General features: G+C 43.4%; 1 protein-coding gene across 5 annotated transcripts in view; it reads left to right on the forward strand.

Moving 5' to 3' along the window:
• Nucleotides 1-24,828, forward strand: part of LOC132825862 (ras-specific guanine nucleotide-releasing factor RalGPS1-like) — a 781,992-nt gene that overhangs the window by 575,873 nt on the left and 181,291 nt on the right. For all 5 annotated transcript variants that reach the window (XM_060841441.1, XM_060841437.1, XM_060841440.1 and 2 more), the window contains one exon: nt 21,080-21,147. In XM_060841441.1, the coding sequence (XP_060697424.1) occupies nt 21,080-21,147 (68 nt within the window). The remainder of the gene's footprint in view (nt 1-21,079; nt 21,148-24,828) is intronic.

The raw sequence follows: 24,828 nt of genomic DNA on the forward strand, positions 1-24,828 counted from the left end.
TGCCCTATATTGTCAAAGAGGACCTGACAGGTTTTATAAGGGACTGCAGTCTTCTAATAATATTAGAAGATTGCTGAATATGATCCAAGCATGTCAGCAATGATCGATTCAGGGGTTGGTGATTTCCTTAGATGCAGAGAAAGCATTTGACCAAGTGGAATGGCTGTATCTCCTTTTATGTCTTAGAATAGTTTGGGTGAAGTCTGGGGACTTTAGGATTGGCAGGGGTAGTCATCAAGGCTGCCCCGTCTCACCGTTGGTGTTTATGTTGATGATAGAGTCACTGGCAGAGGCCATTTGTCAGAACACCCACGTAACCACTGCAGAAATGGGACCGAGGATACACTCTGTGCAGATGATGTCCTCTCTACCCCATCTGATACAATGTATTAATTCAGTTGGGGCTATTTCAGGATATAAGATCAACTTTGCAAAGTTGGAGGCTATGCCTTTGGGGAACCTCAAGGATGTGCCAGAGGTTGAAAGGGCCCGAGGTTCCCCTTTAAGTGGTCACAAGTGGGATTCCGATACCTAAATATTTTTATTACCCTCATGTTTGACCAGTTATTTCAAACTAACGTTGTTCACCTGCTCGACAATATTAGCCAGGATCTCCAGAGGTGGGAGACTCTTCCAATTTCATGGTTGGGCTGAATAGCTCTCATTAAGATGAATGGTCTTCCTTGTTTGCTTTATCCCTTGTGTATGCTCCCTATGATGTTTCCCAGGTCAACGCTGCGGAAATTTATGGGATGGTTTGGTTCCTTTGTCTGGTGTCATGGGCGGCCCCTCATCAAACTTACTAAATTGCAGTTGCCTCAAGGATGTAGAGGAGTTGATTTCCCAGACATCAGGAGGTAGCAGTTGAGTTCCCTTCTGTCCTTTGTCTGCGATTGAGTAGGTAATGATCCAAACTCAATATGGCTGGCTATCAAGGCCTCCCAGGCAAAGTGCTCTCTTATTAGCATGTTGTTCATGGATAAGATGAAGACAGTTATGGAGTACTACCAGAACCCCATTGTCATTAGTACGGTCAAGGCATGGAGGGTGATGGGTGATGTGTCAGAGTGAGGGTTTCTTATCCAAGACTTCACCACATATGCTTATAGTTGGTATGCCAGGGTTCTGACCAGAAATGGTGGACTCAGGGCAGCAAGAGGAGTTTCTGGTTTGGGAGACTTGTTTGAGAGGGAGGTTATGGTGTCCTTCAAGCAATTGAGCTGCAAATAGGGGTTGTCCAGGAGAGATCTTTTCTGTTTTTTCCCAGGTTAGGGATTTCATCCAGAAGAAGACTACGCTTCTCTCTAAGCCCTATAAGCCCGATACAGAGAGGTTGTTGCTACGTTCCACAAGCACCCTTTCGGTTAGTGCCCTCTATCGCCTCCTGGGTGGCAGGACCTGGCAGGATATTAGCCGGTTATGTGAGGTCTGGGAGCAAGCGCTAGGAGTGGAGATCTCTTCTGAAATATGGGAGAACATATGGGAGAATGTTCGAAAGATCACAATCTGTAATAGGACATGCGCTACACAATTAAAAGTTCTGCACAGGGTTCATCTGGCATCGCACCATCTGGCAAAGCTTAAGAAGGGGCATCTCCAATGTGCCCCAAATGTAAAATAAGTGTAGGTACTCTTACCCATTGCTTCTGGACATGCCATAGGCTCTGTGCGTATTGAAGTGCTGTGGTGGGAGAGATAGGGAGGGTATTGAGGACTGAAGCTAAAGTAGACTCGATATCTCTCCTCCTAGGTGTACCAAATTTATCATTTTTAGACAGGAATGGGAAGAAACTATGTAATATTCTTACTTACTGTGCACAGAAGAATTTTCTGATGAACTGTGCGTCTGAGAACCCGCTGGGCTTGCTGGGATAGCGGAAATTAGTTATGGAGCTTATTCCCTTAGATATTTTCACAAATACATACATACATACAACAGACCTATTTTATAAGACATGGCAGCCCTCCTTGAGTTATTTGGATACAGATTTGTCTTCTATCTTAACTAGGGCATTTGTTTAACCAGGATGGTTAGGTTTGCTAAGTTCTGGTCTCTGGAAGGAGGACTCCTGAGTAAATACAGAAATATACAACACTCCTGTTTTTTACTTGGGGGCTTTGCACCGAGCATTGTTATTCTGTGTTCTTCTATGTTCTGTTGTTTCTTTTTCAGTCACTTACTTATTTATTGGTGTTGTTTTGCACAGTGTTTAGTTTTGTTTTGTATTATAGGGTAGGGTAGTGGACAGTAGTTGTATTGTAATTTATGTTTTTTTATTATACTGGTATTTTTTTTAATAACTTTGTATTTTTGTGAAGTCAAAAAAAGGTTTTTTTGCTAATAAATATATTTACAAAAAAAACCGTGAGCAGCCGCAGAGAGAAAGAGATGGAAAGTCTTGTACATGGGACCAGTAGGGTTAATACTAAGCGGTGACGTAAGCAGTGCCCATTAAAATGATACCTTATGGACTTGTGGAAGAACTACTTAGGTTCGACCATTCAGGTTCTCTCTGTGAACTATCGCATCAATTTCCTGTAACTAGTTACTAACACACTGTAACTGAGGGAACAGTGGCATAGTGGTAGTATCACTGGATGTGTAAGCCAGAAATGCATGTTATGATTCTGGTGACATAGCTTCAAATCTCACCAAAGCAAATGGCTGAAATTTGAAATCAATAAAACATCTGGAATAAAAAGTGAGCTCAATAGTGACCACTGTTGATTGTGGTAAAATAAAACCCACCTGGTTTCACTCATGTCCTTTAAGGAAGAGGACATGCCAGTCAAAATGTGATTCCAGAAATATTGTTGATTCTCAGCTGGCCTTTAGGCAGTTAGCATTGGATGATAAGCGTTTATCTCGCCATCCTGTGAACCAATAAAACCAACCTTGTTGTTCAGTGTGGTATTTCTCTAAGGAGACCGAGAAGTTGTTTTCTGTCGCTAGCCTGGACCAAGGGTCAGCTGATCGCCACACTTGGAGGACAGGGCCAGCAAGCCTACGCTGTGAGGAGCTGCAGACTCCGTTTAACTGCACATATCACAGACTGCTGCTCACGCCAATAAACAGCCAGCACCTCCAGTGGCCCGTGTTGCTACCTTCACTCTGGGAGAGGCTGTGAGGCAAGGATACGGCTCATCAGCCATCTTCAAACCCACAGCCAACACCGACGTCTCGCTTAAAGCCAGCCACCCACAAGAAAAGATCCTCCTCCTCTCCTGGCATTACCAATGCTGACCGTTTGGTGAAACATTTGCCCTAGGCTGTTCCCAGTAGACACAGCTCTTGTTTGGCAGTATGACAGCATGGGAGTATGTTGTGGCTGCCTGGAGCACAATGATCAATGAAGTGTTGACAGCAAACAAATGAGATGCCAAGGAAGGCAACTGTCCAGGATTTATAAACTTAGTCAGCTGTCCTGGAATCTTCTTTGATGTCCTTGGAGAAAGAGGCTGTGGTTAAGTCTTGCAGATGATGCCCTCAGCTGGGTACAATCCATATGTTATACATGGAGCAGGCTACTAGACTGAAGGGCCATCATTTATTCTGTGTTCTCATGTTCTAAACCTCACTGTAACATAATGCCCTGTCAACTAACCATATCAGATCACCGTCTCCCATGTTAGTTTTTAAAAGAGCACAAAGGGTTTTGTACAAACCAGTATGTCCCTTCCCAAAACGCTAACAGCAAGGAGAACAGCCCTGTGCAATTAGTTGTGTTAGTTTGGACCTTGTCTCCTGCATGAAAAGGAAGCTGGGATCTCATCGTCACCTCCAATCTGGGGGACTGCATCACCCATAATGCAACACTCTCTCTCCCTGAGCTGCCCAGGGCCGAAGTTTGTCATCAGCTGGTGTGTCTGTTTACTGACACTAATCTGCCTCCAGCCGTGTTTGAGAAAGTCAGATCAGATCTAAACCGCTCTCCTCTGCATGCAGGATTTATCCATCCTCCAGGTGAGAGATTGGAGGATGGGACAGTGTTTCATACTGTCAGGGGCTCCCTCCTCTGCATCCATCAAGGCCTTTCAGCTAAAGCTGACTTTACTGTTCATGCAATGGAGAGGGTTGTCCCTCTACAATCGTGGCTAAGCAGCTGGACGCTTTGTTAGCTTATTTATTATCTGCTCTGGAGGTCACACACTCTGTCTATCTTTCCATTTGTCTGTCTCTCTCATATATACACACGCCCTCATTCTCACACACACACTCTCTCTTGCAATCTCTCTCTCTCTCTTTTTCTCACTGTCTCTCTTTCTATCTCACTGGCTCTCACATTTGCACATACTCTGTCTATCTTTCTGTCTGTTTTTCTCACGCATGCTCTCTCTGTCCTCTCATTTTGTATCTGTTTATGTCTATCTGTCTCATATGATCCCATTCTCTCTCACTGTTTGTCTTTCCATCTGTCTGTCTCACAGGCGCATGCACTCTCTCTCTCTATCCAGTCTCACGAGCAGTTGTGAGCTTGGTCACTGTCATTGCTGGAAGGCCTCCTGTTGTGTGTTCACTGACTCTCCTGAATGAGATACCAATCAAGGCATCCTGGAAAAATTGGTGTTGGGGAACTGTTCCTGACCCAGTGCAGGGTCTGGATCTGCATTTGATCCTGGTACTGGGGTCTTGAATTCATACAGAAAACCCTGACCCATATCACCATAAATTAGGTGTTTAGAACCTGTTGTGAGGTTCAGAACCAAAACATTCTTACCCAGAGCTGAGACTGGAGGGCGGCACGGTGGCTTAGTGGTTAGCACTGCTGCCTCACAGGGACCTGGGTCCGATTCCCACCTTGGGCAACTGTCTGTGTTAAGTCTGTGCATTCTCCCTGTGTCTGCGTGAGTTTCCTCCGGGTGCTCTGGTTTCCTCCCACAATCCAAAGATGTGCAGGTCAGGTGATTTGGCCATGCTAAATTGCCCCATAGTGTTCAGGGATGTGTAGGTTAGGTGCATTAGTCAGGGGGAAATGTAGAGTGATAGGGAAGGTGTTTAAGTGGATTGCTCTTTGGAGGGTCGATGTGGACTTGTTGGGCCGAAGGGATTTCCACACTGTAGGGATTATATAATTCTATGAATGCAACACTGTTAATTTCATTTGTTCCTTGTTGATGGTATTGACGATTTGTATAAATGATTTGGAAGCTTGTTAGATCCTCACATTTAGAAATAGAGTCTGTCAAAATGTCTGTCTCCTCCACCACTGGAAGCCTCATTCATTGACAAAGCACTTGGTCCCCTGGCCTGACATCTCCTCCTTCAGCCCAGTGCCAGTGTGAGATTGTTCTTTTGCAGCATCTTGGAAAATTTTGCTGCCTGAAGGTACGATATCAATGCAAGCTGTTTTTGTAAGTATGACTCCTGAAATAATCTGAAACATAATTCATTTTAAAATACTTAAACTATTGTAAATATACTTGAACAAGGTATTAGTTTGTAAAATCTGAAGTTTGCTTTATTTTTAAATATGCCAGCTGTTGAGATTTCAGCTTATATTATACTTTCTTGATGGAGCAATTAACAATTGTTGCATAAACACAGTCAGGAGTGGACCTCTGTCATGAGAGAATGGAGTGTTTTGAATTGAAGACCGATATTAGGTTAAGCCTAGCTTCAACATTTAACAACTATTGGTACTCTGTTGTCATGCATAGCCTAACAACTTGAAAGGTATTTGTTTCAAATGCATTAAGGTAGAAAGGTTTTCATTCCAGTGTTCATAGATTCCCTACAGTGTGGAAACAAGGCCATTTGGCCCAACAAGTTCACACCGACCCCTCGAAGAGTACCCCACCCAGATCCATTCCCCTCCCCTATTACCTAACCTATACATCCTTGAACACTACGGGCAATTTAGCATGGCCAATTCACCTGACCTGCACATCTTTTGGATTGTGGGAGGACCTGGAGGAAACCCACACAGACATTGGGAGAATATGCAAACTCCACACAGACAGTCACGCAAGGGTGGAATCGAACCTGGGTCCCTGGCACTGAGGCAGCTGTGCTAACCGCTGAGCCACCGTTATTTCATCAATTACAGCTGTCCTCATTCACTGCCACCTGTAAAAAGGCCTCACCGTTTTGGAGACTAGGCTAAACCACTTCCTTTTTCTCCCTCAACATCTTTAAGAATAAGACAACAGCAGCCAAGTTACCAATGTTGTGGGATTGTCTTGTCATGGCAGTGCCATACCGTTTATCTGGTGCTTGTCCTGTAAAGGAATCAAGCATTTTGAGAAAAGGCAGAGAAGTTTTTTAATTCATTTATGGGATGAGGATAATTATGGGATAATTCATTTATTGCCCCTTCCTAATTGCCCAGAGGGCAGTTGAGAGACAGCCACATTGCAGTGGGTCTGGAGTCACAAGTAGGCCAGACCAAGTAAGGACAGCAGTTTCCTTCCCTAAAGGACCTTTGGGAATTAGGTGGGTTTTTCTGACAATCACCAACGTTATCATGGTCATCATTAACCTCTTAATTCCAGGTTGTTATTGGATTCAAATTCTACCCTCTGCCATGGTGGGATTTGAACCCAGGTCCCCAGGACAATACCTGAGTCTCTGGATTAACAGTCCAGTGACAAAACCACTAGGCCTTCACCTTCCCCAAGTGGAGTTAAGGGATAGCAGATGTGTCATAATTTCATTGAGAGGCGGAGCAGACCTGATGGGCTGAATGGCCTACGTCTTATGAAAATGGATTAATTAGTCAGACCATTGTCTATCTCTCAGAAATAAAATAATTGAACCTTTAGCACAGAAAGAATTGCTTGTGGGAAGGAGTACTCTGGAGGCCATCAGTATAAAAGCCACCAAGAATCCAACTGGGAATTCAGAAGGAACTTCTTTATCCAAACGGTGGTGAGCATATGGAACTTGCTACCACAGAGAATGGTTAACGTGAATAATAACGATGTATCAAAGGGAAAGCTGAACTAACATTTGGAAGAGTAGGGAATAGAGGGCTGTGATAGTTGATAAAATAAGGAAAGAGGGAGGAGGGTCGAGTGGAGCATAAATCTGCTGGCCTGGACTTGATGGGTTGCATGGACTCTTTCTATGGTTGTGTATCCTTTGCAGTCCTGTGCATAAAAGAAGCATCCCCTAAGATACCCCCTTGGTGCTTTCCACAGAGCCCAACAACATAACAACTCTAAACACCCTTCATGCTTCGAAGAAAACTGATTTTGCTGGAGTTTTGAGCAAGTTTGTTTACAACTGGTGAGAAACCGAGAGCATCTTTGTCGTTAGTGCTTCTTCTGTAAATCAATCATTTGCAAGATATTTATAAAACACAATGAGTGTCTGAGATCACTAGGCTTTGACACATAAGTGTATCACAGCAGGGGAAGAATGGGCTCCTGCTCCACATCAGGCAGCCATTAACCTACTTTTGAGAGTTTCTCGATACATTTGTTTGGAACATCTGTCAGAAATCTAGCCAACCTCAAAAAAAAGCTTTCTGATGAACTCCAGGGCCCTTTTGTCTGTATTTCTGTGTATGCATGTTTTGTTTCTGCTTGCATGTGATGACACTATGATAGGACAAGCTGTGAGGAATGACTGAGGATGAAGCTGTGTTTATTTCATAGTTAAAGTGATGGCTGGATAAATGACTGTACTTTCTGCTTCTAGAGTTCCCCAGCTCAGTAACTCCTCATGTTCCCAGGCTGAAAGGCAGGAATAAAATCAGAAAATTGAGAGTGTCAGTTTAGTTTGTATTGGCTTTTTGCACCCCTTTATCACAGCCCCACTAATCTGTCAGTGGAATCACTTTGGGGGAGAAAAGAAGGTAATTGTGTCTATTGTCACTTTGCTGCCATTTCAGTAAATGCAAGAACTGAAGACTGCAGAACTTCGATACGATTTATAAATGCTACACTAATTCGTCACTCTTTTTGTTGTCAGCTTGACTCAGGTGGGCTTTCTCATCAGATCATGAGAGGTGGGCATCACTGAGAAGCTCAGCAATTGTCCTCCAATCCCAGCTTGTTCCTCAGAGCCTCAACTGCTTTGTCTCTGTTCCCTTTCCTCCACTTCAGCAGCACTCACATCAAAACAAATCAGCAAGCCGAGGCTCATCAGCCCTTCAGGCCTGATCTACCAAGCACTGGTGCGGCCACACTTGGAATATTGTGTACAGTTCTGGTCAGGAAGGATGTGGAAGCATTGGAAAAGGTGCAGAGGAGATTTACCAGGATGTTGCCTGGTCTGGAGGGAAGGTCTTTTGAGGAAAGGCTGAGAGACTTGGGTCTGTTCTCATTGGAAAGAAGAAAGGGGATTTGATAGAGACATACAAGATGATCAGAGGATTAGATAGGGTAGACAGTGAAAGTCTTTTTCCGAGGATGATGGCGTTAGCTTGTACGAGGGGGCATAGCTACAAATTGAGGGGTGATAGTTTTAAGACAGATGTCAGAGGCAGGTTCTTTATGTAGAGAGTGAAAAGGGTGTGGAATGCCCTAGCTGCTAATGTAGTCAACTCAGCCACATGAGAGAGATTTAAACAATCCTTAGATCAGCACATGGATGATTTTGACTTAGTGTAGGGGGATGAGCTGAGAATAGTTCACAGGTCGGTGCAACATTGAGAGCCAAAGGGCCTGTTTTGCACTGTATTGTTCTATGTTCTACATTCACGCTGATGTCATTGTGGCCTCAACTCCATATTGCCACCTATCCCATGCACCTCACCTTTGACCCCTCTGTTAAGTCAATAATTTATCTACTCTCTCAAAAATGTTCAATGACCTTGCCCCCGCTACTGTCTGGGGAAGAGAGTTTTATAGGCTTTTGATAGTCTGAGAGTATAACACAGCCTTCCTAATCTCCATATTAAATGGAACAACGTGTTTTTGAACAATGCCCCTATTTCTGGTCTCTTCCACAAGGTTTCAACATCCTTTCATCACTCAACCTAACATGCTCCCTCAGGATCTTCTATGTTTGAATGAGTTTATGTGCTTCAATAAGATCGGAAAGCCTTTGGTCACCACAGCCTGATATTTTGGCATTGCCTGGCCACCTACCACCTCAGGGAGAAAGTGAGGATTGCAGATGCTGGAGATCAGAGTCGAGAGTGTAGTGCTGGAAAAGCGCAGCAGGTCAGGCAGCATCACAGGCTCATTCCTGATGAAGGGCTTATGCCCGAAACGACGATTCTTCTGCTCCTCAGTGCTATCTGACATGCTGTGCTTTTCCAGCACTGCGTTCTCGATACCTACTGCCTCCCCTTTTCTTTAAGAAAGCCTTGGATCATTTCTGAAGCCTCCCTCCTCGTTGCCCTGTCAGACACTTTGGGAATCTAAATTTTATACAATGTTTTGTTCTGAAATTTAGGTAATTATTTACAATTTACATTTCTGTCGTGGTAATGATAAGATAATAAGGCAATGATTGGCCAGAGCAGAACAATTTGGCCTGCGCCTACATGTATCTCATTATGAGCTAAGGACATTGGCATGAAGCTGTGCAGGATATCAGCAGCAGTACTTATCCTGTGTAAAGAGTGCAGCCAATTCGGAAATTATTACATAACTCTCTTTACTCCTCTTTTCTCTTCCTGTCTTCTATTTTGTTTTTAATTGGCCCTTATTTAATTTTCATTGCAATTCTTGTTGCACTCTTTATTAGTTTATATTTGTATATCCTTCTTTAAACAATGAGGCCAACACAAAGAGGTGGTGACTTCTACCGATTCACAGCTTTGTTCATCATTAGAGGGTCTATGATGCTTTGAGCGATTAAAGCAGTGAACCAAAGAGTTCTCTAGATCTGAAGGATATCCAATCCTCCTTTTACCTGTTAATTAATATATTGGGAATGTAGGCAGATTTGTTGCGGTTTCTGATGAAGTGCTTATGCCCGAAACGTCGAATCTCCTGTTCCTTGGATGCTGCCTGACCTGCGCTTTTCCAGCAACACATTTTCAGATGTGTTGCGGTTTGCCTTTTTATTGAGAAGAAACATCCTTCTCTTTATTGCTAGTATGTACGTTTGGTGAGGGGTAGACTAGACTTGGCTGTGCAGTGCTGGAGTTGACACTACCTACTGCAGCTTCTATCTGAAGAGAAACTGTACAGCTAATGTGGTAGAACGCTGACTGTTTGTGCAGGAGCTATGTCACAAAATATAATCCACAAGCGATGGGGAGATTTGTCGTGACTTAAGCTAAGGAAATGTTTCCAACTTGTTCCAACCCCAAATTATCCTCATTATGCCTTCTTTAAAAAATTAAGTTTATTTAACCTATTTTTCCTAATCAAACTGTTCAGAAACATTATTACCCACCTGTGAACCCAGGCCTCCCAGTGCATGGGGAAGGGCCCCTCCAAATAACAGCTTTTCTATGTTACTAATTAAATGCAGTATCCATTGTTATACATGAGGGTTGAGGAGGGGATTTAATTACTTTCTAATTTGAATGCTGTAGGTTGTAGTTTACAGATTCATGCCTGTAATGTTAGTATGGCCAGAATAAAACCGAGCTGAAAATGTGTTGCTGGAAAAGTGCAGCAGGTCAGGCAGCATCCAAGGAGCAGGAGAATCGACGTTTCGGGCATAAGCCCTTTTTCAGGAAAGAAGGGCTCATGCCCGAAAAGTCAATTCTCCTGCTCCTTGGATGCTGCCTGACCTGCTGCACTTTTCCAGCAACACATTTCCAGCTCTGATCTGCAGTATCTACAGTCCTCATCTTCTCCCAGAAACAAACCGAGTAATTATTCTAAAATACTCTAACTTCAGAATGTATTTATTACCAGCACAAATACCCATTGTAGGATAAAATAGACTTCTATTGAATCACAGATTGACCCATCATATCTGCAGTAGCTCTATTGCCTACTGCCAATCTCCTGCCTTTTCCCTATTTCCCTGCATATAGTTTCGATCCAAATAAGCATCCAATGCCCTTTTGAATGCCTCAATTGAACGTACCTCCACCACAATTCCAAACAGTGGGATTTACTTCTATGTAAGGGTAAAGTCGCCATAATCTGACCATAGGGCTGCTTTCTTATGAGAGAGACATGACTGTAGATGGTTTAACCTGAGAGTCACCATACCTGTGCTGAGGGGAGAGGTTGAGAAGGAGTGGCATTCTTGGTAACCTCAGCTGGTGCAGGAATTGAACCCATGCTGTTGGCATTACTCTGAATCACAAAGCAGCATCTAAGCTAACCAACCCCTTACCCTAACTATTTGTCGTGTTTTTTTTCCCTCACATCACCCTTGCTTATTCCTTCATTCCATTAGGTGTCAGGCCTTCATCAGATCATATTAGCTTATAACAGCATTGAATTATAATTGTGTCTGCAGCAGCAGTTGTTAATGGCACCCAGTTCACATTAGTATTCAGAGTGAGTTGCTGTAGCTCTGGCTGGATGGTCAAGAGACCAGCTCCAACATCTCCACTGTTTTCACTGATCATCAGCCCACAACAATTCCCTGATGTCTGTGTAGGGGAAGGACAGGAATGAGGTGGAGGTGCATCCCAGCAGTTCAGTCCCTCGTATCTACAAATAAGCAGCACAAATTTGGGGGAAAAATCACTATAAATATTTCCTGATCTCCCCCTGTTATTTAGCAATTGATTTGATTTGATTTGATTTGATTTATTCTTGTCGCATGTACCTCGGTACATTGCAAAGTTTTGACATACAAAGATCATAGGGTGATAGAACAGAGCGAGGGCTACACAGTAGGCAAAGAAACTTCACCGAAAGAAAGATCAACATTAGAATTGAAATTTGAGATGCCATTCAGGAGTGTAATAACAGCGGGGAAGAAGCTGTTCTTGAACCTGTTGGTGTGTGTGTTTAAGCTTTTTGTACCTTCTGCCGGTGGAAGAGTTATAACGTGGGTGGGAGGGGTCTTTGATGTTGGCTGCCTTTGTGAAGCAGTGAGAAGTGTAGATGGAGTCAATGGATGGAAGGTTGGCTCGTGTGATGGACTGGGCTGTGTTCACAAATCTCTAGCTTCTCACACACCTGGGAAGACCAGTTGCCATGCAAAGCTGTGTGCATCCAGATAGAATGCTTTTTATGGCATATCAGTAAAAGTTAACGTTATACTCCAAATGATAATTGTATTCAAATAGAATTGAAGTCCCCACTTTATTTCAGTTAGCTACATTTCATAAAACCCTCACTCCATGGGTTACTAGCTCTCCATACTTGTACAATCATTTCAAACCCAATTAACTCGACATTAATATATCCATCAGTTATTCCCTCATTCCCTTAGGTCTCAACCATTCTTTTGAATCATGTTAGAGTGCAATAATTCACAAGGGTGTAGTACAATAATTACAACCTTTTAGAGTTTTGAGATAGGACAAGCTCTCTGGATGCATTTACAATCAGTGTATTAAATTAGTCCCAAATTAAAGAGATGAAGTACAATATATTTAGTTAGAATCGTTGCACGGTGATAACGCAGAAGGAGGAGTGTTATTGCCAATGGCCCATACAGATGCAAGACAGAAACCACTCCGTTAATTCCCCTCACTAATCTTTTCCTGTCAGCCCTCCAGGTTTTCCCTTGTCAGACAATTATCATTTCTTTTCTGGATGTTTTGGTTGACTTTGCCTCCACCACCATCTCAGGCAGTGCATTCCAGACCCAAACCACTCACTGTATAAACAGGTTTGTCCTCAGATCACCGACAGCTCCTTTTGCCAAATTCCTTACAGCAATGTTCCCAGGACCTCAATCCTACAGCCGTACCCCTCCCCCGCCTTCAGGATCTCGACCTTACATCCATGCCTCCCCTTGGAATCTCGATCTTAGATCCGTGCCCCTGGATCACGCTCCTTTCTCAATGGAAACAAATTCTCACAATTTACTCTGTCCAGCCTTCTCATATGTTTGAGCACCTCGATCAAATCTCTTTTTGATTATTCCTTCCCTGAGGAGAACAAGTTGCAGTTTCTCAAAAATATTTTTCTACATTCCTGACGCCTGGAATCATACTCCTATATCTTTCCTGCACCCTCAGTAGTGCCTTCAATCCATCTGTTCGTGTGGGGCTGGAATCAGTGAGGCTGGAGTTAATTAATCAGTGCTGGAGTCTCAGTGGAAATGAATCATGTAGCTGCAGGGATGAGATGTTCGAGCCTTGCATTCATTAGTCCTTAAATATCCAAGCACAGCATCTGGAGGATTTTAAATCCAATTAATAAAAATGTTCTTGAAATGTCGTCTCAGTAATGAGACCATGAAGCTATGATCAACTGTCATAAACCCATCTGGTTCACTAATGCTCTTTGCAGAAGGCAATCCTTACCGGAGTGTGGTCAGGACATTGCTTGAATCTTCCTCAGATGCCATCTAAAATGGCCAAGCAAGCAATTCAGTTCAAGGGCAATTTGGGATAAAAGCTGGCCTTGAAAACAATAACCACATTCCAGGAGAATAATGTCATTGGAAAAAAGGATTCCTTGGCTATCCACCTCCTGACCTGAGTGATATCTGATAGGTTCAAGATGAACAGCTGCCAGTGCGGAGGGTTTAAAACTCACCAGGATACAAACTGGGAACCCAGTGCAAGCGGGAAAGCGCTTACAACAGATGTGTCAGCTGGCAGTGTGAAAATAATTGTCCGCTATCAACGATTTCCACACAATCTCCATGAACATGAATGCTTTGATCCTTCAGTTTGAACTGGGAGTGTGATGTCTCTGCAAGAAGTTATGTCATTCCTGGTTGAAATAAGACTGTGCTTGAAAATAGCACCATGTCTGTTCCCCCGATGTTGTTAATGATGCAGTGCTTCTCGAAGATGATTGCTAGTGAGAGTTTGGGCTCACGGCACTGCTTGTGGTACAGAACCCCACACTGTGGTTTTCACGTTTTCCATTGGATGGTGGTCCTCATGGTTAACCATATGTCAATCTGCATAACATATGCTGCAGATAGTCAATTCCTTCTTGAGCCAGATTGCTGAAATGTATTTACAAAGCTACTTATTTCAAGGCTATAATATCACAGCCTGACACACAGTCAACTTACTGATGTTACAAACACAACTGACTGACACCACAGATAAAGAGAGGGATTGAAGGTGACTTGGGTAACTTTATACCAGAACATGGCTATGTCTGGACATCATGAACTGTTTTAAAGATATCATTGCTGTCTGGTCTGCAATCTGTGCCTCATTCCAACAATGCAATCAAGAGCAGCCAAACTAGGCCTTGCATCCACCACTTTACAAAGATTCCGGGGTCTTTGTAGCCAACAATAATGCTTGTTAAGCTGATGTCCTGTCCACACAGAGATCCACTGTCTTTGAAAAACCACAGGCATTCCATTTTTTAAAGGAAAGAACACACAGTAGTGTTTCCATCTGCTCCTTGCTGTACTCTCAGTGGTAGCTCAAAGTATTATTAATGTAAGACGGGGGGTGGGATGGGGGAAGGAATTCTGCTTTCACTGAAAAAGACACATTACAGGTCTACACTTCAAGCGATGGATGGAGCTCACACAAGACTGGCGAGTGTATCCACACTTTACTGCCTGCATAGCAGCAGGCATGAGTTGACAATTAAATACAATGTAGATTAAAATTGTCAATGGAATAGTTAATGAAAACTCATAAGCTAATGTCTTCTTACCATTTTGTGAGCTGTGTCCTGAAAGAATGGCTTTTTAAGAAACTTCTTCATTTGTGGGATTAGGCATCACAGGCTAGGCTAACGTCTATTGCCTGTCTCTAGCTAATCGGGCCTCTGATGAACTGGAGGAAATATAGGAGGTGTCTGCTCGTTCTGCTGGTGACCTATTTTGCATTGAGGGTCAAAGAGTAGTATTCGGACCCTGGCCTGCATGTTCAATGCACCTAATTGCTGTTTCAGGAGAGTATCCTGAACACTGGGAGAAAGCTATCCAGCAACCTAACTGTCATTCAGCAAATGATCCCTAGTTTCTCCTCCTTTGTTTTATCAACTAGTTGACATGACAAAGGTGATCGCCAAATTCACTCGGAAGGAAAGAACTTGCATTGATATAGCACCTTTCACAACCTCCGGATCTGGCAAAGCAATTTGCAGATGATCACAGACTTTTCAGTTGTCATCACCGCCTAAATGAAACAGCCAATTTCAAATTCCACAAAAACGATAATAACTAGATAACTAGTATTTTGCTAACTAAACTTTTTGGTTTGTTAATTGAGGGAAAATATTGGCAAGGACCCTGAGGGATAACTCTGCTGATCAGTGGGATCTCTTGCGTTCATCTGAGAGAACAGGCGGTTTAACGTCTCGCAAAGGAAATCTCTGGTTGGGACTTGAACCCACCAACCTTCTGGATCTGAGGTTGCTGCCAACACCTGTTTGTTGCAGAGGTGGAGCTCAGATTCATAGAAACCTTCCAGTGTGGGAGCAGGCCACACTGCTCCTCCAAGGAGCCTACCACTCCCCTCACCCCATTGTTGTAACCCTGTATGTCCCATGATAATCCACCTGACCTGCACATCCTATTCCCCTACCTGTATTTACCCCTGACTAATGCACCTAACACCATGGGCAATTTAGCATGGCCAATTCACCTAAGCTGCACATCTTTGGACTGTGGGAGGAAACCAGAGCACCCGGAGGAAACCCACTCAGACATGGGGAGAATGTGCAAACTCCACACAGACAGTTGCCTGAGGCGGGAATTGAACCTGGGTCCCTGATGCTGTGAAGCAGTAGTGCTAACCACTGAGCCACCGTGCCACCCTAATTCCTCTCCCCTGAGAGAGAATTTTATCATGAACTGAAACATGCAGGAATTCTCAGTGGTGTGAGCTTACCTCCAATAGGATTTTTTACCTTATATGGCAATGCTTAAGTTATTTCCCATAACATAAGAAACTGCGTGTGGATACCATGGTATTGAAGAATCCAATGGTTATTTTCTGCCTCACAGTGCTAGGGACCTGGGTTTGATTCCCCTTTTAGGTTACAGTCTGTGTGGAGTTTGCACATTCTCCCCGTGTCTGTGTGGGTTTCCTCCGGGTGCTCCAGTTTCCTCCCACAGTCCAAAAATGTGCAGGTTAGGTGAATTGGCCATGCTAAATTGCCCATAGTGTTAGGTGCATTATACAGGGTAGGCAAATGGGTTGGCTCTTCAGAGGGTCGGTGTGGACTTGTTGGGCCAAAGACAGAGGTGTTTCCATACTCTAGGGAATCTAATCTAAAGTATGATTTTGCTTCAGGTCCTCTGGGTGTTTGCAGGATTTACTGTTCACATTTCCGATTTGCTGTGCTGTTGGTGTTTTGTAATATTTATTACAATCCTGGTCCAAGACAGTTACTCAGTCTTGTTAAAAACACTAATTGTGAGAGAGAGAATTTCAACCAAATTCAAAACTAGCAATAAGGCAGTAGGTATGGTAAATGTGAACTATGAGAAAGTGAGGACTGCAAATGCTGGAGATCCGGGTTGAAAACTGTGGCACTGGTAATGTAAAGCAGGTCAGGCAGCATCCGAGGAGCAGGAGAGTCGACATTTCGGGCATATGCCCTTCATTCAAGAGTGGGTGGGGTGGAGGAGGGTGCGTGGCACGTATGTTGCAGAGTTGGATCTAGGATGATTTGGGGGATGGGAGGTGAGGAAACTGGTGAAATTGAGGTTGATGCCGTGCAGTTGGAGGGTCCCAAGCTGGAAGATGAGGCATTCTTCATCGAGGCATCAGGTGGCTTGGATTTGTCTTCCACTTTGTGTACCTCTGCCCTTAAACCCCATCCCTCGAACTGCAGCAAGGATAGAACCCCCCAGTCCTCATCTTCCACCCCACTAATCTCCAGATACAACACATTATCCTGCACCACTTCCACCACCTACAATCAGGCACCACCACCCGGGATATATTTCCCTCCCCACCCCTATCAGTATTCTGTAAAACCACTCCCTCCGTGACTCCCTTGTTAGGTTCACACCCCCAACAACCACTCCTGGCACCTTTCCCTGCCACTGCAAGGGGTGTAAAACCTGCACCCACACCTCCACCCTCCATCTCACCTTTGTCCAAGACCCCAAAGGAACCTTCCACAGCCAGCAAAAATTTACCTGCACCTTTAAACACTTCATCTACTGTGTCCGTTGCTCTCGATGTGGTCTCCTCTACATTGGCGTAGACAGGGCGCCAACCTGCAGAATGTTTCGAACATCTCTGGGGCATGCACCAAACAACCCCACTGCCCCATCGCTGACCACTTTAACTGCCCCTCCCACTCCGCCAAAGGCACACAAGTCCTGGGCCTCCTCCAAGGCCAATCCTTGCTACCTGATGACTGGAGGAAGAACACCTCATCTTCCACCTTGGGACCCTCCAACCCCATGGCATCAACCTCGGTTTCACCAGTGTCCTCATCGCCCTTTCCCCACCTCATCCCAGTTCCACCTTCTAACTCGGCACTGCCCTCTGAAACTGTACAATCTGTCCATCTTCCTTCTCACCTAACTGTTCCAGCCTCCACTCTGACCTATCACCATCATGCCTTCCCAACTACCTTTTGACCCCCCAGCCCCATTCCACCCCCCCATTTATCTCTCAGCAGCCCCTCCAACCCCCCCACACTTTCTCGATGAAAGGATTATGCCCAAAATGTCAATTCTCTTGTCCCTTGCGTGCTGTCTGACCTGCTGTGCTTTTCTAGCACCACACTTTTTGAAAATGCTAACTATGGCAAACCATAAAAAGAGAACATTAGTAATGGCACGGTCATTGAAATATTTATCTTTAATAAAAGTGGATTATGAAATATTGGAACATGATCTTTCAATTATGATGTTGTTTATAAATTGAATTTTTGCTTACATTCTCCAAAGTCTGTAAATATGTCTCAGTTTGACCCCTGTCAAGCTGTTTGATTTATAAAATAGGGAAGCAAGAGTTGTTTCAATGCTGTTTGTGTATTACATGCAATCTTTGACTTAGGCACAAATCATTTGGGATTATTTGGGCTCTTCCGATGTTTATGCTCCTCTGACACTTCCCCATAGTTACGCGTTTGGGCTTGTAACTAAAGTATGCTCAGGTCTGGCGTAGGCCTTTCCATGAGACAAGAGGACACAATTCTGATCTCCCATCAGCATCACTTTTAAAAATAGATGGAGTATTCAATTCGGGAGGCTTTGATAAAACTATAGACGGCGTGAATTAGACGGCACCTAGAAGGCGGTCAACAGTTTTGGTCCCCTTATCCAAAGAAAGGTATACTGGCATTGGGGGCAGTCCAGAGATGGTTCACTCGGTCCGTCCTGAAATGGAGGGATTTTCTCACAAGGAGCAGTTGAGTAGCTTGGGTTTGTACTCACTGGAGTTTAGAAGATTGAGAAAAGGCCTTATTGAAACGTGTAAAATACTTAGAGGGCTTGACAGAGGAGATGCAGAGAAATCATTCCTCTTCTGGGACAATCTAGGAGCAGAGGCAATAATCTGAGAAGAGCTGCCCAGTTAGGAGCGAGATAGGGAGGGATGTCTTCTGAAGGTTGTGAATCTGTTGGGTTATTGGGTCTGCATCATTTACTAAATTCAAGGCCGAGGTCATCAGACTTTTACTTGGCCAAGGCATCAAAGATTAGAAGGAAAAGGCAAGAAAGTGGAATTGAGGGTTTCCGATCCGCGATGTTCTCACTGAAAGGTAGAGCGGATTCACTGGGCTGAATGATCCACTTCTTCAATGTTTTATGGTCGTATGGTCCAAAGGTGAAGCATCAAAGAAACTTAGGCAAGGTTCTGGGCTTGAGAGCCTATAGATACGAAGGTCTGTCAGAGTTCTCATTAAGACATGGCCTTCATGGTATTTTCAGAAACTTTGACAGCCCAGTGCTGTTCAGTAGCAGCTCAAAGGCCTGCATTTCTGGTATCTATGTGTCTGTTGTTCCATCCTCCTTAATCCGTGCAGGGGGTTGGGGCTGGTGGGAGACAATAGAGGGGGTAGGCTGCTGAACCACGCCTGTGAGATCTGGCATACATGCAAATGGGACAAAAGACAAATTGCTGGAAAACTCGTGGGCGGCAGGGTGGCACAGTGGTTAGCACTGCTGCCTCATAGCACCTGAGACCCGGGTTCAATTCCCGCCTCAGGCAACTGACTGTGTGGAGTTTGCACATTCTCCCCGTGTCTGTGTGGGTTTCCTCCAGGTGCTTCGGTTTCCTCCCACAGTCCAAAAATGTGTGAGTCAGGTGAATTGGCCATGCTAAATTGCCCGTAGTGTTGGGTAAGGGGTAAATGTAGGGGTATGGGTGGGTTGCGCTTCGGCGGGTTGGTGTGGACTTGTTGGACTGTTTCCACACTGTAAGTAATCTAATCTAATCTAATCAGCATCTGTGGGGAGAAAACAGAGTTACTGTTTCAGGTCCAAGTGACTCATCATCCGAACGAAATATTCAGGGAGATTCTAGTTCAATCCTGGAGGGTTGGTGACCTTATTCCTACAGGACCATCCATTGAGCTTGATTTTAAAAAAATGTGAGGACAGTGTTGGACTCTGCTCTGATGCCCCTCCCAGTCAGTTAACCTGCTGTCAAGCTTGAGACCTCACCACAACATGCACTCACACCAGATCTCAGAATGAGCTAGCACATGTGGAATTACAAACTGGGAGAGCCAACTGTCTTATTGTCACAGCCCAACACAAGCCATTGCATTCAAGAGATAGGGACAAAAACAAAAGCAGTAAATGTTCCAAGCTGCTATATGTACAATTGCAATAGACTTTACCAGCTGCTATATGTACAATTGCAATAGACGTTCCTAGCTATTACATGTACATTTGCAATAGATGTTCCAAGCTGTTGTATGTACAATTGCATGGATAGCTTGGCGAATCTGGGACTGTTCTCCTTGTAGAAGAGAAGATTAAAAGGAGATTTGATAGTGGTGTGCAAAATCAAAAGGGGTCTGGCTAGAGAGGCCAGGGGGAAACCATTCCCATGGGCAGAAAGGTTGAGAGCCAGAGGACGCTGATTTAAGGTGATCAGGTAAAGGAATGATGCCGACTTGAGGAAGATTATTAGGATCTGGAATGCACTGCTGAGAACTCAGTGGAGGCAAACTCGATTACAGCTTTCAAAGAGAATTGCATGAATATCTGAAACGGGGAAAATTACAGGACGGTACGGAGAGTGGAACTAGATGAACTGATTGTGCAGAGAGCTGGCACAAACACAGTTAGCTTTGTGGCTTCCTGTCCTGTAATCATCTGATTCTATAAGTAGGTTTTGAACCATAATGATTTGTTCATATACACAAAGGTCACAGGAGAAAAAAAAATCATTACTTGAATAGTTATGACATTTAAAGAGTGACATTGCTGTGCCATGTGGTTAATCATAAAGAAATAGAAATATTTTTCACATCTCGAGAATGGACAATTGGCTTCCCATATTTCAGAAAGTCTCCTCGGAGAAGTAACGTTCTGTTATATATTATGTGTTTCCCTTTACTGAGGCATCAATCAGCGGTTCTTAAACTGGGTGCTGTGATCCCCCTGGAAGCTTGTACACCTTTTTGAAGGAGTTCAGGAGTTTCCGTGAAAGTGTGAGCCCAGGGCTGGGAGTGGAGTGAGAGCCCCTGAGTGCAGAGTTTGAAGGCTCTGTCACTCAGGGGGAGGGACATCCATGAAGGAATACTTAGAGCGGCACAAATGTGTGAAACTTTTCTCAGAAGCAACATTATGTACATCATTTTTTGGATTGTGTAGAGCCCTTGTTTAGATGGCAGGTTTGTGATTACTATTGGGTTTGAAAAGAAGTTATTCAACCAAAACTAAATCTCTCAACCACTGGTATCATCTATCTATCATCATCTTCTGAACTGTTTCTGTAGCTCTCTCAGGATTACCCTCATTCCTACTGGGACAATTGAGATCAGATGTGTGTTTTATGCCTGATGTCACAAAGACCAACAACTGTCTTTACAATCAGCTACGCTTTGAGAGAAAAAAGTGTGCTTCCTGCTTAATCCTTAGAGGAAAATTGAACATTTTCTGTTTTCCTTTCTGTGATCAATGAGCCCACACAGATTAACTGAAGCCTTGTGTGTTTTTTTTTCCCTCTCTCTTTCACTTGACGTACAGATTATCTTTGAAGATAGAACCAGGGAACAGTTCACCCCGTCTGGTCTCCTCCAGAGAGGACCTGGCAGGTAAGAAAAAGCATTTCAGAAATTAATCCCCTTGGATTTCTGTGTAAGAGCTAAAGACGCCATGACACAAGTTACTGCCTGTGAATTTCCACTTGGTATTTCACACACACAGTATTGGCTACATGCAGCCAGGATTATTTTAGCCATGCGCCTTTGTCTGCCTTAGTGGCAGAAATTGGTACTTTGCCGCAATCAGGTTTACAACAAATGTGTTTTGATTGAAATAGGATCAAGGAGCAGTGTGATAAGCAGACATGGATTTTCTCTTGGCTGATTTACAAATGTATTCATGCTGCTTGAGATAAACAACAAAAGGTCAATTGTTTGCTGAACGGTACGTATCTGGTGTGTGATACATAAGATTCAAATACAAGCATTTGTTACGTACACCGACGGATTTAGCAATCTGGCAAAAAGGAATAAGAAGTGATTTTCTACATGAGGCCTTTTTTTCCTCTCTCGAAATGGCCCTGTGACTTTTCCACAACCAACTGCAAAATAATTCCTTAATTACGTCTTCCTGGAAGTCATGGAGAGCAATTTCTGCAGTAATGACATCAATCAAAGTAATTTTCACATTGGATTTAAGTACTGTTAGCATTGCTGTAAGTTTTGTGACTGATGTGTGTACATAGTCTCAATTGTAATGGGTGGTTTGCAGTAAGTAATAAGAATATAGGTTAATGGAGGAGGCCTATGGGGATTCAAGTAGCACTTGTGCTTGCTTACACGGTTTATAGTGTCACTTAAATTGCAGCTTTTATTGCACCCGTTTAATAATTCCTGGTCAGGCGTGAGTCAGCTCCTAGTTGGGGCAATTGCTTTTGATTCCCTTTACTTCTGAGCCAGTTGCATGGCCGCTCAAAGACAAAGGCTATCTGTTAATTGATGGAAGTACCTCTCAGTGGAAGTAAATCATTAAATGTTTGAATGGGAGCAGGTGCTGAAGAAAGCCATCACCATCAATAGGAGACATTATTACTGCCATACATTAATTTCCTGTCACTGAGACTCCAGGGCTTATGTTTAGTCCAGGTATTAACTACTTATTGCAAGCAACTGTTTCCATCTGATTGGTACAAAAGAGGACTGTAAAGTGGAACTTACGGCTTGCGGTTTGTGGTTTTGCCTATCTTGCTATAAACCTCATGTTTTGGGAAGTCATATTGAGCCCTGTGTCTTTGCGCTGCCTTGTTGCTGCCAATTTGCTGAGCTTTCAACAAAAGATTTATTTACATATAAAATTAAAAATCCAAAGCAAAAAAGCCTGATTTCCAGATGTTTGCAAGCTGACTGCAGGGCCTGGCTTGCTTCAGATGCTAATCCTGGTTCATGAGATCGGGTGGGATGGGTTGAGCTCTGTAACCCAAGAGCCAACGTATCCAGTCGGGGATTGAGATGATACTCTCTCCAGGAACGTGCAGTGGACAGAGTGACAGATTTATGACTGCTCATGTCAGCTCAGAAACTCTCTGCCAACATGAGTTCTTGGCAGAATTACAATAGTTCCACAAAAAGGTGTGCCCCGAGCTATAATTTTACACCAGGTAGCGTTCAAAGAGATGGCATTTGTCACAGAGCTTTGAGCAATAGGAATTCATCTTTGGAATTTGAGCCTTTCTTAATTCATCGTCCATGCTACCTACATCTTTTCCTTACACTATCATGTAATTAAAGTCCGTGAAAACAATCTCCATTCACCTCACCACCCAAATTATTGGAGTTTGCTCCTGTCAAAACTCTGCAGCAACAGCAACTTGCATTTATATAGCACCTTGAATGTAGTAAAACATTCAAAAAAGCTTTATGGAACAAAATGTGACCATTGAGTCGCACAAAGAGATAAGAGAATAGGTGCCCAGGAGCTTTGTCAAAGAGGTAAACTATATTGAGTATCTCAAAGAGAGCATGGAGGGATACAAAGATTGTTGTAGTGAATTTCAGATCAGGGGGCTGGGCTCCTGATGGTACAGTCACTAATGGAGTGATGACAACATCAGGGATTCACAAAAGGCCAGAACTTGGAAAACACAGAGTGCTTCATGGTATTGTTAAGTTGGGGAACAGGTCAGTGATCGAGGAAGGCAAGGCCATGGATAGGATTTGAAAACAAGAATGGAAAATTTGAAGTCAAAGTATTGTTACAACACAGCGGTGAACCCTTCTGTTAATTAAACCAAACACCAGGAAAAGCTCACTTTGCCTCATAATCTGTTGAAATCAGTGATAGAGAACTCTCACATTCCATTATTTAACGGAAATAATACCAATTTACTCTTTAACTCTCAAAGTGAACATTAAAAAACAACTTTTCACAACTCTAAGTCCCCTTTCTCTTAACTGCTTATTACCTGCCTTCAACTCTATACAACATACTGTTCCAATAAAACTCTTATTAAAACTTTATCAACTTAATTTCAAACTGTACAGCGGATGTTGTCTCCAGTGTCTGTCGTCTTCCAGCTGAAGATCTCCCTTGTTCATATTCTTTCTTTTTACTATGAATATGTTTCATATGGAAAGGTATCTTTGATAGTGTTTCCTAATTTCATGGGTCTCTTTCGATGGCAGTTGCTCTGTCTCCAATTTTCAAAATGCCTGCATTTTTATATCCCCAACATCAGATCGTCTCATTGTTGGCAAAACAATAAATTCAAACTCAACTGGGTTTTAGTATCCTCAGTCATAATTTAAACTAATTATTTGAATTGTTGTCAAAACAGCAACCAACTCGGTATCCATTTCACAGCCAAATGTTACATATTTTCAGTTTTCCAGTACACTCTGAGACTGCTAGCTCGTCATATGACAGGTGATTGTAAGCTATCAGTGCAAAACAGCATTCACTTTCTCTTAAAGGTACAGTACACACCTTCAACTTTATAATAGTATTGTTGGACCAGGTAGGACCAATATGCGGCTACAATGTGGGGGAACAGGAGTTGCTATCTTTTAGAATCTGGGGTTTGGAAGAGCTGAAGTTCAGAGTGCAATGTGGACAGTACAGAATTGATACCGGTACAAATGTGTAAAATTTCTCCTAAGCTTTCAAGAGGTATTAGAGAATGTTGTTCATTATCCAATCATGTTGTGTCATCAGTTGCAATTTGAAACTGTTGCATGGTTTGAATGTTCAAAGTGGTTCTTGAGTATGGCACAGATGATTCAACTGACCGAGTAATGTCCTGAATGGGATGCCAGAAAACATGGAACCAATGTCATAACCTTCACTTTGTATTCTGCTTGATGTATAAAACCAAATTTTGAGCAAAGCTCAAGTATTTTTGGATGAAAAATGTTGATGATACCTTCTTAGTAGATAGCGCTTTCCAAATGCACAACTATTTCTGTCAAGAAGGACAAGGGCAGTAGATACATGGGAACATCATCTTCAATTTTCCTTCAGGCCACTCACCATCCTGACTTGGAAATAGATCAATGTTCCATCATCTTTGCTGGGTCAAATTCCTGGAATTCTGTGGAACACCTAGTCAAGGAAGAAGGAAGCTTACCTAAGGTTGAGGAAACAAGGATCAGAGAGGGCTGTAGAGAGTTCCAATGTGGCCAGGGCGAAACTGAAGAATGGACTGAGGAGAGCTAGAAGGGTGCATGAAAAAACCTTGGCAGGTAGGATTAAGGAAAACCCCTAGGTGTTCTACGTTTATGTAAGGAACAAGTGAG

Source organism: Hemiscyllium ocellatum, chromosome 21, assembly GCF_020745735.1.
Source record: "Hemiscyllium ocellatum isolate sHemOce1 chromosome 21, sHemOce1.pat.X.cur, whole genome shotgun sequence".
Classification (NCBI taxonomy): domain Eukaryota; kingdom Metazoa; phylum Chordata; class Chondrichthyes; order Orectolobiformes; family Hemiscylliidae; genus Hemiscyllium; species Hemiscyllium ocellatum.